This window comes from Nelumbo nucifera, chromosome 6, assembly GCF_055504915.1.
Source record: "Nelumbo nucifera cultivar China Antique chromosome 6, China Antique-T2T, whole genome shotgun sequence".
Lineage (NCBI taxonomy): Eukaryota > Viridiplantae > Streptophyta > Magnoliopsida > Proteales > Nelumbonaceae > Nelumbo > Nelumbo nucifera.
In genome coordinates, this window is record NC_142654.1 from 35,762,957 (window position 1) to 35,775,232 (window position 12,276).

The 12,276-nt window shown below is 36.7% G+C and overlaps 1 protein-coding gene across 1 annotated transcript; it reads left to right on the forward strand.

Moving 5' to 3' along the window:
* The first annotated feature begins 2,217 nt into the window (after positions 1 to 2,217).
* Positions 2,218 to 11,876, forward strand: LOC104608777 (putative ADP-ribosylation factor GTPase-activating protein AGD8). Its single transcript, XM_010274859.3, has 7 exons — positions 2,218 to 2,434; positions 2,577 to 2,695; positions 7,870 to 8,305; positions 8,419 to 8,676; positions 10,740 to 10,865; positions 11,102 to 11,203; positions 11,393 to 11,876. Exons 1-7 carry the CDS (start codon positions 2,366 to 2,368, stop codon positions 11,498 to 11,500), a joined length of 1,218 nt encoding a protein of 405 aa, XP_010273161.1. The 5' UTR covers positions 2,218 to 2,365; the 3' UTR covers positions 11,501 to 11,876.
* The last annotated feature ends 400 nt before the right edge of the window (positions 11,877 to 12,276 follow it).

Consider the following 12,276-nt stretch of genomic DNA (forward strand, 5'->3'; position numbering starts at 1 on the left):
AGCATTCTTAAAAATGCACTTCTACGAAAGTACTTTTATAAAAGCACTTATATGAAAGTACTTTTATAGGAGCACTTCTATGGAAGTATTTTTACAAAAGTATTTTCATTAAAGTGTTTTACAAAAGTGCTTTTTCAATGACAAAAGGGTATATTTTTGTAATTTTCATATTTTCTTCAATTTAATATATTTTTGTAATTTTTTATATATTCTATTTTTTATATAGTTTTTGATATTTCATTCGATTTGGATTGGATCCAATCCAGTCCATTTACATTTTAATGGATTGGACTGGATTTGGTTTGTATTGGATATTGGATTTCGACTGAATTGCGTCCAGTCCATTTGTAAGTAGACTCACATTGGACTGGATCAAGTTAAACCAAATCCAATCCAATTGACAACTCTAGTTGCCTGTCATGGAAACGCCATCTGATTGAGACCAAAATGCCCCCTCTCGGGAGGTAAAGTCCATGGATTTGTTTCCTCAACATTAAATTGGCGGTGTGATAAAAAAATCCGGCATCTTGACAACCCCAAATATGATTGGTTTTGAGGGATTTTAAGGGAGCAGTAGAAGGTTTCATGATCCAACTCATTGGAGTTCGGTGTGGAACATTAGGAAAGGGGTAGCTCAACTAGAGAAGGTATTTTGCAACAATCAGTTCTCCGACTGAATATGTGACAGAGGGGAACAGTGGGAAATGAAAAAAAAAGAAAGACGGGAGAGTATGAGGTTGAAGGAGGATAGAAGAATGGGAGGTAGAGCAGCGATTGCCATTGCTAAGAGTTGCAGCGGTAATTGACAAAAACAAATGGAGGGGGAAAGAAGAAAAGAGAGAGAGTGTGGGTGTGTGTGTGTGACTGGAAAGGAGTGATTTGCCACCACTGTTCAACGAGGAAGATGATGAACAGTGGCGGTGAATAGTGGATTAGTTTTGAAGGATAGTTTTGATATTTTCAAAAAATTTAAGTGGCATATGAAATCACATGATATAGATTACTAACAGACTGTTAACGATAGAGACCTATTAGACACATTTTAAAAGATCGACGAATGACTTAAAACAACCCCTAAAGTTCAAGTTACTAATCAAAAATTTTCCCAAATAAAAATAATAACAACACCAAAATTGTTTGTAAATAAAAACAATGAGACACGGACATGGTTGATGCACCATCTCTTTCCCAAAGTTGTATAAATCATAAATACTCAAAAATTAAGTTGGATCTCTTCCCAATAAAAAAACCCATTCCAATATGATAGGTGTGAATTTGGATTAATTCCTCACAAATTGCTTCTAACATATTCTCAGTGCACGTCTGCAACATAACGTTGGTATAAAGGAACACTTGTATGAGATGTTTCCCTTGTGCCTGAGACGCTTTGTGAAGAGCAGATCCAGACTACTGCTCCTCACAAATGAGCACGTCACAAGCACATCCATCGTGGATTGAGAACATCTCCTATAAATAATAACTAATAAATACGGGAGATGTTCTCAATGCATTATTGGATGTGCATGTGAGGCCCGAGGTGCGAGGAACATATCTGGCCTCTGCCATACCTACAATGAGTAACGTTTTTTCAAGATCTGGGCTGTGAAAAACTCTCCATAGGTTATAATTTATAAAGTAGCATAGCTTCGTTACAATATTAAAATCATGCGTACAGTTTGGCAACCTTTTCGTTGATCCTACGTTAAAGTTTTAAACAATATTAAAATCATGCGTAACCAAACTAAGATCAAAGAGGGTCTCTCCCTGACACATGTGATACATCTATTGGAGGACAACGAAGGGCCATTCGAAACGTGGGACCCTTAGAAGGTGGTATAAGTGGTACCTTTCCCAATCTAACGACCACCGGCATATATGATATTGATATGATATAACCATGTACCTTCTGCCTTCAGTTCAGACTTTCAGTTCAGTTCAGCCTTTCCCTTGAGAATTGAGATCGATGCGTAATATGGAGAAAAAACCCAACAAGCCCTGGACCTCTGTTGTGACTTGAGACACAACGACTCCGACAGACCTCGTCCACCGTCCGAGAAAGGGCGTTTAGGTCATTTCGTGTGGAGATGCAACCGAATTGCCAACGGCCAGAAATATTTAACCACCACACCACAACCGCGCCGTGGGCAATTTCGTCATTATGGCATTAATTCTGTGTTCGAACGGGAATAAATAGGTTTTGTTTTCAAAAATATAATTCTGTAATCTGTGAAAAAAAGCCCAGCAAATCGCGGTTTCAACTTTCGCGTATATTCTTCTTTTTCCCTGAGGAGGTGTTCTGGTTCCTAGACCTTTCATCCTCCTCTTGGGAATCTTTTCTCTTTCTCTCTCCCTTTCTCCCTCAATAATGGCTGCTGAGAACTTCACCGACAAAAACGCTGTTTTCAGGAAGCTGAAAGCCAAGTCGGAGAACAAGGTCTTTTCCTAAATTTTAATGTTTTCTCTTCTTCTTTTGGTTGAAATCGGTTGCTCTTTTCGAGATCTAGTTCGGAAGTCCTAGATCTGAACGCAATCTTATTGGATCTCATCATTGGTTCGATTTGCTTTTCTGTTTCCAGATGTGTTTCGATTGTAATGCGAAGAATCCGACATGGGCGTCTGTCACGTATGGGATCTTTCTCTGCATCGATTGTTCCGCTGTTCATCGTAGCCTGGGTGTTCACATCAGCTTTGTGAGGTAATTCAATTCACCGGTTAGGGTGTTTTTGAGTTTCAAGCTATGATTTAGGGTTTTCCCGATCCACTTTTCCTGGTTTGGTGGAAAAAAATTGTAAAACAAATTTTCAGCATTGTTTTGTTCTCTTGAGTTTTGTCTTTTGTCAATAATTTAACCTAATGTTCTCCACGGGTTGGTACATGGATCGGACTGATGTTTGGAATTTGCCTTCAAATTACCTGGCAGTGGTTGCATGGTTTGAGAATTTGTTTTCAGCAGGCCTTGCATGCACAGGATATTGGACCAAATCAATCATTTGGAAAGGAAATTTCTTTAGGGATAGAGGGATGCCCGAAATTACTATAAAAATGAAAGAAAAATAATTGTGCTAGTTATCTTTTGGCCTAAATTTTCCTTAAAACATTGTGAGCTTGGTGGATCTCTGGATAGGTACTGTAAGACTAGCATTTTTCGTGGAGACAGAAATTGAAGAAGTTGTTTCTGATGTAACTAAGTGTGGGTGGATTAAGTGATGATGTGGTAGTATGGTGTGATCGAATCCTCATTTCTTGTATGCATTATCTAATGAAAGTTAAATAAAAAGGGATATGGACGAGAGTCCCAAAATTGAACTATTTCAGCTTCCCCCTCTTCATCTCTACTATATCCCACATCCAGAGAAGGTATATGCTCTTGATGTTCTGTTGCTGGAGGTGTTTGCATGGATGATGCAGAGATGAAAGGATATAAAGATATTATAGAGAAGATAGTGATGTTGTTTTGGATCAGCATGGATTGGAGTATTGAGCTTTGATTTCATGTCATCATGTGATTAACAATCGCAGTTGCAGGATTGTATGCTATTTGCACTCGACAAATGGTTGCATGAAACAAGCAATCTGATCTAGTTTTTTACAATACTTGGTCTGTATTATTCTTCCTTTTCCTCCTTCATGTACAATTCACAACATTCTGTGAAGGGATGTTTTTTTAATTTAGAATGAAAAAGAGCCACAAGAATAATTGGGTTTGGTTAGAGTTATGAAAGTTAACATTAGCTTGCATTAGGATTATATAGATGTGGTTGGAGATTGTGTTGGCTCAGGGTTAGGTTGAGGGTTCAACATTTTTGGTTGCATTAGGGTTGACGGTTGACATCAACTTCATCCAACTTGATACAAGTTGCTCTTATATGACATGCCAAAAAGTATGGTTTTGTATCATGCTAGTAATTTGATTCTAGGGGGTACATACATGAAAATTGTTCTAAAACTAGATTTACATTAGCCCCTATATGATTAGATGTCCAAATAGTGCACTTAATACCTTATTAAGAATCATTATAATGATATTCAGTTCTTTTATTGAATAACAAGGAAGTCTCATCATTTTCCATATGTAATGACTCATAAATGGCACCATGCATGTCAGGTTGACCATCTTTGGGTGGGTTAGACCTTACCATGTCCATCATGGGCCAGATGAGCCAATTTGAGCCAATATGAATAGTTGCTACCTAAGATGAGAAGTTGGCTGGCAGCCTTTAAGGGAAACCAAAATGGCCACCTTTGGGTGGCAGAAACCCATTTTAGGAACTGGTCATTTCAGTGATTTAAAAGGCGCACCTAGGTGCACAGGCGAGGCACATTTTAGGGTAGGTGCCTTGCCTAGGTCCTAGGCGCAGCACTTTCAAAAGGCACATGCCTGGTGTGCCTAAGCGTGCGCTTGATTTACCTTGCGTCTCAGCCTAGGCGTGTGCCTTTTTAAATTTACACTTTTGCTTTTTTTTTGAACCTAGCCGGAGCGGAGTAGAACCCCCTATTTGCTAATGTTGTTCATTCATTCATTCTAATAAAATATCTTCTTAAAAGACAATTAAAATTATAAAATCATTATTTTTATGTGAGAATTAAGAATTTAAGACCCTAACATGGACTTGTTAGGGATTGCCTCTAGGGGCTTGGTACAAAGGCGGCTTGTAGAATTAGGAATGCAATATGTTTTACATCACATTAGCTACTTGAAGTAATGAAATTGAGGAAAAAAAGAGATTGTGGGTTTTACATGCTTGGAAATGTTTTATATGTTTGATTTTATTTTTAAATTTTCATTTGAATACGCTTTACATGTTATGTTTATGTATTTCAATTTTAGATAGTAGGTTTTTTAAAATATTTATTTTTAAATTTAAGTTTATATTTTTTATTAATATACATTATATGTTTTTGATTTTTTTTGAATTTTTTGACATTTTTATTTTAATTTTTTGACTCTTCTTTTTTGTATTTTTGCACCTTGCTTCAAAAAGGCGTATGCCTCACTTTGCGTCTTGCGCCTCGGGCGCAAATTGCCCCTTGCGCTTTTAAAACACTGGGGCATTCTATGGCATGTTTGGTCACCTGCATGGAAGATCATCTATAAAACTTATTAGAAGATGCGATTTGTTGCAAGTTGAAGGCATAGTTGTCAAGGCGATGCCTAGGTGACAAGGCATTGCTAAATGCCTCGCCTCGCCTCGCCTAATCGCCTAGCAGTTTTCTATAGCATGTTGTAAAAAACTTTTATATTCTTAATTTTTTTAGGTTATAATTATAAAATAGACATTTTTAAACTAAAATTCATTTTGTGTATTTATATACTAATTTTTTTTATTATTTTCTTATTTGTTAGGGTTTAATCAACACAAACATTGCTAAATGCTGTATTGAACCCTCAAAGGCTTCAAAACCTGAACCAATAAGTAAGGAAGAAGATAAAATGTTGTCCAATCAACACATTTTCTTCTTTTTCTTTACTAATTTTGTGTGTTTATATACTAATTTCTTCTTCTTCTTCCACCTTTTCTTTTCTTCTTTTCCTATAGCAGAAATAGGGGTTCAGCCCCTATATTTTTTGAATTTTCTTTTTTTTCTTCTTTTTCTTCTCATTAATATGTTGGAATATGTTGATTTTCTATACTTTAACATGAAGTTTATACTTTCTTATGAAAATTATGGATATTTATTAAGGAAATATGATTATGGAACCTAGGGAACTACCCTAGGATACGTGTTTTTACTTAAAAAAATCCATCGCCTAGGCGACTAGGCAACAAGGCACCCCCCCTGTCGCCTAGCCTCACCTTGGCGCCTTGAAAACTATGGTTAAGGCACTAGAAGTTAAGGGCAGAGTGGCAGACCTTTAAGGACTTGGGTGGAAGTAGTAACTAGTAAGTGATGATTTAAGGGCCCAAAATGTAATAATGGATATGGCACTGAACAAAGTGGAATGATGAATCCAGATTCATGTAGCTAACCCCATATAGTTGGGACAAGGCTTAGATGATGATGATGATCCTCTATGGCATGTTTTCCATAGATTGAAAAGATCCATAATTCTATATGGTGAATCAATGATCTGAGAGTGATGACCTTGTATCATTGCACAATCTATCTCAAATTGTGGATCTGTATGTTGAATAAGTTATCTAGACTGAAAATCTGTGTATCTCATGGTGGCAAGGTCTAAGAGTCTCTGTCCATCAAAAGATGGGAGAACCTTATGGAAGCCTCTTAACCAATGACCTATTCTTTAGACGTTGTTGATGCACCTTCTTGGTACTAGTCTTCCTTCTGAGTGGACTTGTTCTTAAGGTTAAGCTCTAAACACGTGCCAATGGATTGAATTCAGTTTTTTTCTTTAATATAATTTTTCTTTTTACTCTCCAAAAACACAGGTTCAGCTCTAAATGTTGAACACTGTTATGGCCTTGATGAAATTGTCATTTGAAGTTAATTATTGATGGCAGTTTTCCTTTCTTGGCAGTTCACTTGACATATATTCCTAAATGAGCAATGCTAGGTCACACTATTACAATATCTGTGGCCCTTCGGTTTGTTGCATTCTGTGGGTTGGGTTTAGGGCCATCCCAGGCTCAACCCTAGGTAATGTCCGAGTTGGCCATCCTAGGTCTAGACCAAGCTAAAATTAACACAGCTTGGGTTATGCTTGGGCATTGGAGATTTTGGTTGGGGCTGAGAGTTCTCTTATTCATGTTTATATTGTCAACACAATTGGTAATAGCCATTCGTATTTTGAACTTTCAGTTTAGAAGTTGTCTATAAAGGAGGTTTACTTGGAATTTAGTGAAGCAAGGTCTACCTGTTTATTGTATGTGCTCTTAACATATGGTGCCTGCCTTGTCACCTAGGAAATCTCCTGATACATTGGATGTGTTTAAAATATCCTGAGCAACACTGCTAATGTTCCACCTTTACAACTGTGTTCATATTTGCTTTCCTCAGGCTGTAAATTCCAGTTTAGCATAGAAAACCAATGAAAAATCTACATGTAATACACTATCTACATAGTTTATGTGGATGGATTTTGTTCAAATAATTGTGTGTGTGTGTGTGTTTGGTAAATACTTGGTATAAACAAATGTACATACTACATAGTGTCATACTGTCAGTAGACTCAGTACATAGAATATATAATGTCAAGTTGTAGTGTATATACATGTAATAAATGGTTGGGCCGACTCTGGTAAAATTAGCTTCTATCATAAGAAAAGTGGGAGGTGGTTGTCTGGGAGATTGACAAGTTCAAACTTTTTGGGGAATTGATGACTTCAGTTGATGATTCTTAACAAGGTCAGAGGAGCAATGCCATTTTCCTTTTATTTTTACCTAGGGTGAATTTCTAGAATGAGGAGATGAGATCCTGATATGATTCTCGTAAAACATTTTATGTATATATCTCAAGTTGAAGAGAAATAGGATTCATTTTCTATTATCTTTATCTATCAATTGTAAGAAAAAGAGAAAAACGGGAGATTCGACGAGATCACTTTCCTTATGCTTTAGTGGTTTTTGAAACTTTTCTTAACCTTCTCAAAAAGGTGTGTGTGTTGGGGGGGGTTTGGAAACTTTTTGACAAAGAGGGCAAAATATGAATGAAAGATAAGTAAACTGATGTAAAATGGATAAAAGGACCAGAAAATGAAAACTGAGGATTTTCCCTTTCTTGTAGAAACCACTTGATCTTTTCAAGTAATGCTGGTTTGATGGCTTTGTTTGAGGGTTTCTTTTCAAGTAATGCTGCTTTAAGGGCTTTGTTTGAGGATTTCTTTTCAAGTAATGCTGCTTTAAGGACTTTGTTTGAGGATTTCTTTTCAAGTAATGCTGCTTTAAGGACTTTGTTTCATTTCACTTTAGGTCTACAAATCTTGATTCATGGACTCCAGAGCAATTGAAGATGATGAGTTTTGGGGGAAACAACCGTGCGCAAGTCTTCTTTAAGCAGCATGGATGGACTGATGGAGGCAAAATTGAGGCCAAATATACTTCAAGAGCTGCTGATTTATATAGGCAACTACTTTCAAAAGAAGTTGCTAAAAGCTTTGCTGAGGAGGCTGGTTTGCCCTCATCTCCTGTTGCTTCTCAGTCAGCTCATGTATCTAATGGACTGCCTGATGTCAAGATTAATGAAATCTCAAAAGAAAATTCTTGTGAAAAGCGTGAAACTCCTGAAGTGACTGTATCACCTAAAGCTTCTACTCATACAGTTGTTACCACCACTGTTAAGAAGCCTTTTGGCGCAAAGAAGACTGGAAAGACAGGAGGGCTTGGAGTCCGAAAGCTTACTACAAAGGTGCTTCCATGTTTTTGGCTGTATGGATAAATCAGTCCGCTTCTGAAATGTAATGCAATGATTTATTTATTTTTTATGGTGAGTGACAAATGCTTTTATATTCCTAAATGCAGCCAAATGAAAGTCTCTATGATCAGAAGCCTGAAGAACCAGCTCCTGCAGTTGTTACCTCTACTACTACCACCACAGAATTTGCATCATCTTTTCCTTCCCGCTTTGAGTATGTGGAGAATGTCCAATCAAATGATGCCAGTTATGGAGGCACACAAGTGACTAATCATGTTGCCCCTCCTAAAGCATCAAGCTTCTTTGCAGAATATGGAATGGATAGTGAATTTCAGAAGAAGGGAAGCGCCAGTTCAAAAATCCAGGCAAGTTTTAAAGGTGTTTTGTTTTTTCATGCTTTCAAGTAACTGAGCAAACAGTGTTTTTTTTTTTTTTTCTTTTACAAATTGGTATTGTTTGGTACCATAGTCATTTGGTTTCAATTGTATACTACAAAACTTCAAGTGCAAGGTTAAAAAACTGGAAATCTGTAAGAAGGGCCTAAAGATCTATTTCCAGCTTGAAGACATTACATTTTCTCTAAGGAGTTTGAGACAACCTACTGTTATCATTTGGTTTCAATTTGTGCATTCACATTGAAGATAAACATTGACTTACTAAAGTTAGATTCTTTTTCCTCCTTTACATGCAGCTCAAAAGATTTAACACATGGTCCAAATAAACCCTCCTTTATTGTCGTCCATCATATTAAAAAAAACTAAAAATGTAGATTGCTATTATGATTAGTCAAGATTCCCAAACAAAGTTGGTTATGTGCTACCGGATATGCTTGACTTATTTTCCTCCCAGTTGACTCCCTTACCCACAAAGAGGGGAAAGTTATAGCGGTATGACATTAGAGCAGCTATTGTCTGGAGTATTTGGAGTGAACAAAATGAGAGGATCTTCAAACAAAGAGCAGGATGCCAACACCTATGATACCCAGATACCTGTACATTTCTAGTGTGCCAGTGTCAGATGCAATCTAATACTGGATACTACATGGATACTTCTAGATTTGCTCTGTAGCATTATGACTTCTAAAATATGTAAAAATGTTGTGTTTCGAGAAATTATTCTATAAAAAAATCTGCACATGGTAGAAATTTAATTAAATTTGGCAAGACATAAGTCTTGAGAAATGGAATTTAGCTTCAAAAACTAGATATACATGCATCGCATAAGCATATTACATGGGATACCCTTGCAAATATCTGTGTCATTTTAGGAAATAGAGAGTTATATCCCTGTGTCCTGTATGTGTGACTGTGTCCCTAACTCCCTATATGCATATGGGAACTCATAATGGTAGGGTAGCATATTGGGTCATGAACAGAGATGAATCCAATGGTGTTTCTATGGACAATATACTAAGAGGTTGGTCAACAGTGGCAGCAAGAATAGTAGCTTGTATTAGACCAAATGTAGGAAGATTAAAGCTAAATTTTGATCGGTGCAGCCTTGGCAGGTGGGGTCCTTCAGGAATTGGAGGTGTTACTAGAAACCAGAATGAAGACATCTTACTAGGCCATGGCAGTCCAGTAGTTAAAGGAAGTTTCCTCAGATCTTAAATACTTGCTCTTGCAAGGGCTAAAATTGAGTGATTCGTCAAGTTGGACATAACTAATTATACGAGGCTGCCAGGTTATTATATGCTGGCCGTTCTCAAGAGATGAGGGGCCCTAGACTCTTAGACACTTGATAACAGAAGCTAGGATGCTGGTAACTCATAAGCAGGTCATACATGCCAGTAGCACTGCAAGTTCCCTTGCAAGTGTGGGGGTAAATAGAAATGACTTGTCATGGGGTTTCACCTGGTCCTGGCAGGTGTTGTAAACAGTGTGACAATCTGCTCTTGAAGCAATTGTGTTGGCATGGGGAATTGAGCACATGGCCAATCCAGTTAGCCCCCAATCCAACTGATGATCTGGACCATCTATATGATCTCTCCATGAAGCAGAAATAGGTGAAGTCATGTATCCATCAAAAAGAAAAAAAGAAAAAAAGTGGAGTCATGTAGTGAAACTCCCTACTTGAGCTGGTATATTGGTGTACCCATTGTATATGTCAGACATCTTTGTGACTGGTAATTCTTTATATACATCACCTATTCACCTTGGGTTAATGCATAAGCTAGCTGTTTGTGTAAGCACGCATATGCAAAGGTAGGATTAGGATTCTTTCTGCTTTTTGTAATATTCTGGTGGTTGGTCACATCAGCATTGAATCTTATAATATCAGAGATATTAAAACCTCCACTTGGTTCTACACAGTTTGTTATGCTTAATCATCTTGGCATTGTATTGTTTAGCAGTTATGTACTTAATGTAGTTAGATGGGTCATTTTATTATTGCATATTTATGTCCTGTGCTTAAATATTATGATCAGATTGAAGAAACTGATGAAGCAAGGAAGAAGTTCTCAAATGCCAAGTCTATTTCATCAGCCCAATTTTTTGGGGATCAACAAAAAGCAAGAGAAATGGAAGCTCAAATCTCTTTGCAGAAGTTCTCGGTATGTGTGCTAATTAACCATTAATGATGTTGCAATATGATAAACTCCAGTTGTTGGAAGAAACGACCTTTGTGCTATTTCTAGTTATTCTTATCTTGGGAGATCTTGAACTTCCTCTCTTTGGGGGAAGTAACAACTAATCAATGACAAGATCAAGAAAACAAGAATCTTTTGGCACAGATTATTGGAGTTGACATTTTTTAGGATGTCTGACTATTTATGGCTCACTTGTGTAGAGCTCAACGGCTATCTCTAGTTCTGATCTCTTTGGCCAGAACGTAGATGATTCCCGACTTGACCTGACAGCTGCTGAACTCATCAACAGACTCTCTTTCCAGGTAATTGTTACTCGTTTAAACTTGCTTAGTGTTGATGAACTGGAGGTTAGTACCTGTCAAATCGGGTTCATTCTTTCCAGAAGGTTACTTGATGCTCGATAAGATCAATGTCTTATCTATTTCTATTCTAAAGGTTTTGTAGCCAAGTTAATTTAAATCTAAGACTGCTTGGTTTTTCTTCCTTCCCAGGCATCACAAGACATCTCTTCCCTTAAGAATATTGCAGGAGAGACAGGGAAGAAGCTCACTTCTCTGGCTTCTAATTTCATTACAGATCTACAGGATAGGATCCTGTGATGAATGTGTCACCATTGCTGTCATCATATCAGTCGGTCATCATCATCATTTAGGATACTGATGTGTGCATGCTCAAGAATGTCTAAAGAACTCTTTACAAGTATCAGAAGGTAAATAGTCAATATTAGGAGTTCATTGCAAATTCTTTCAGGGAGAAAAATAAGATTTAAGCTTGCTGCGTATAGTTTTTTTCGGTTTTTCATATGGTTGAGGGAGGGCAATATTTGAAGTGAATGTCCACTCTTATGTTTTTTAGAGTTTTAGTTTGTATTAAGAAGTACAATCTTCAGTTTCTCTCTTTAGACGATCTGAGTCTCACACCATGTATTACTTTATGAACAAAGAGAGACCAGTAGGGCGTTTTTGAGATGGTCAATATTGAAGTCTTCTCTCTCTCTCTAATATATACATCTATCCAAAGTTCAAAGTATGGAAGGTATATTGGAAAAAGGTAATTTTAAGAGATGTATTGAGATACACTTTGGAAACTTATAAAAAATCAATATGCATATGGATATACTAAAAAATCATTAAAAAATATGAACAATAAAAATGAGTTTTATGTGATTGTAACTAATTTATTTAAACATAAAAACCATTTTTTAATGATTTATAGGGGTATAATTAGTAACCATTGAAAAATAATAGATCCTTAAAAAATATGAATAATAAAAATGAGTTTTATGTGATTGTAACTAATTTATTTAAACATAAAAACCATTTTTTAATGATTTATATAAAGTATAGGGGTATAATTAGTAACTGGTGAAAAATAA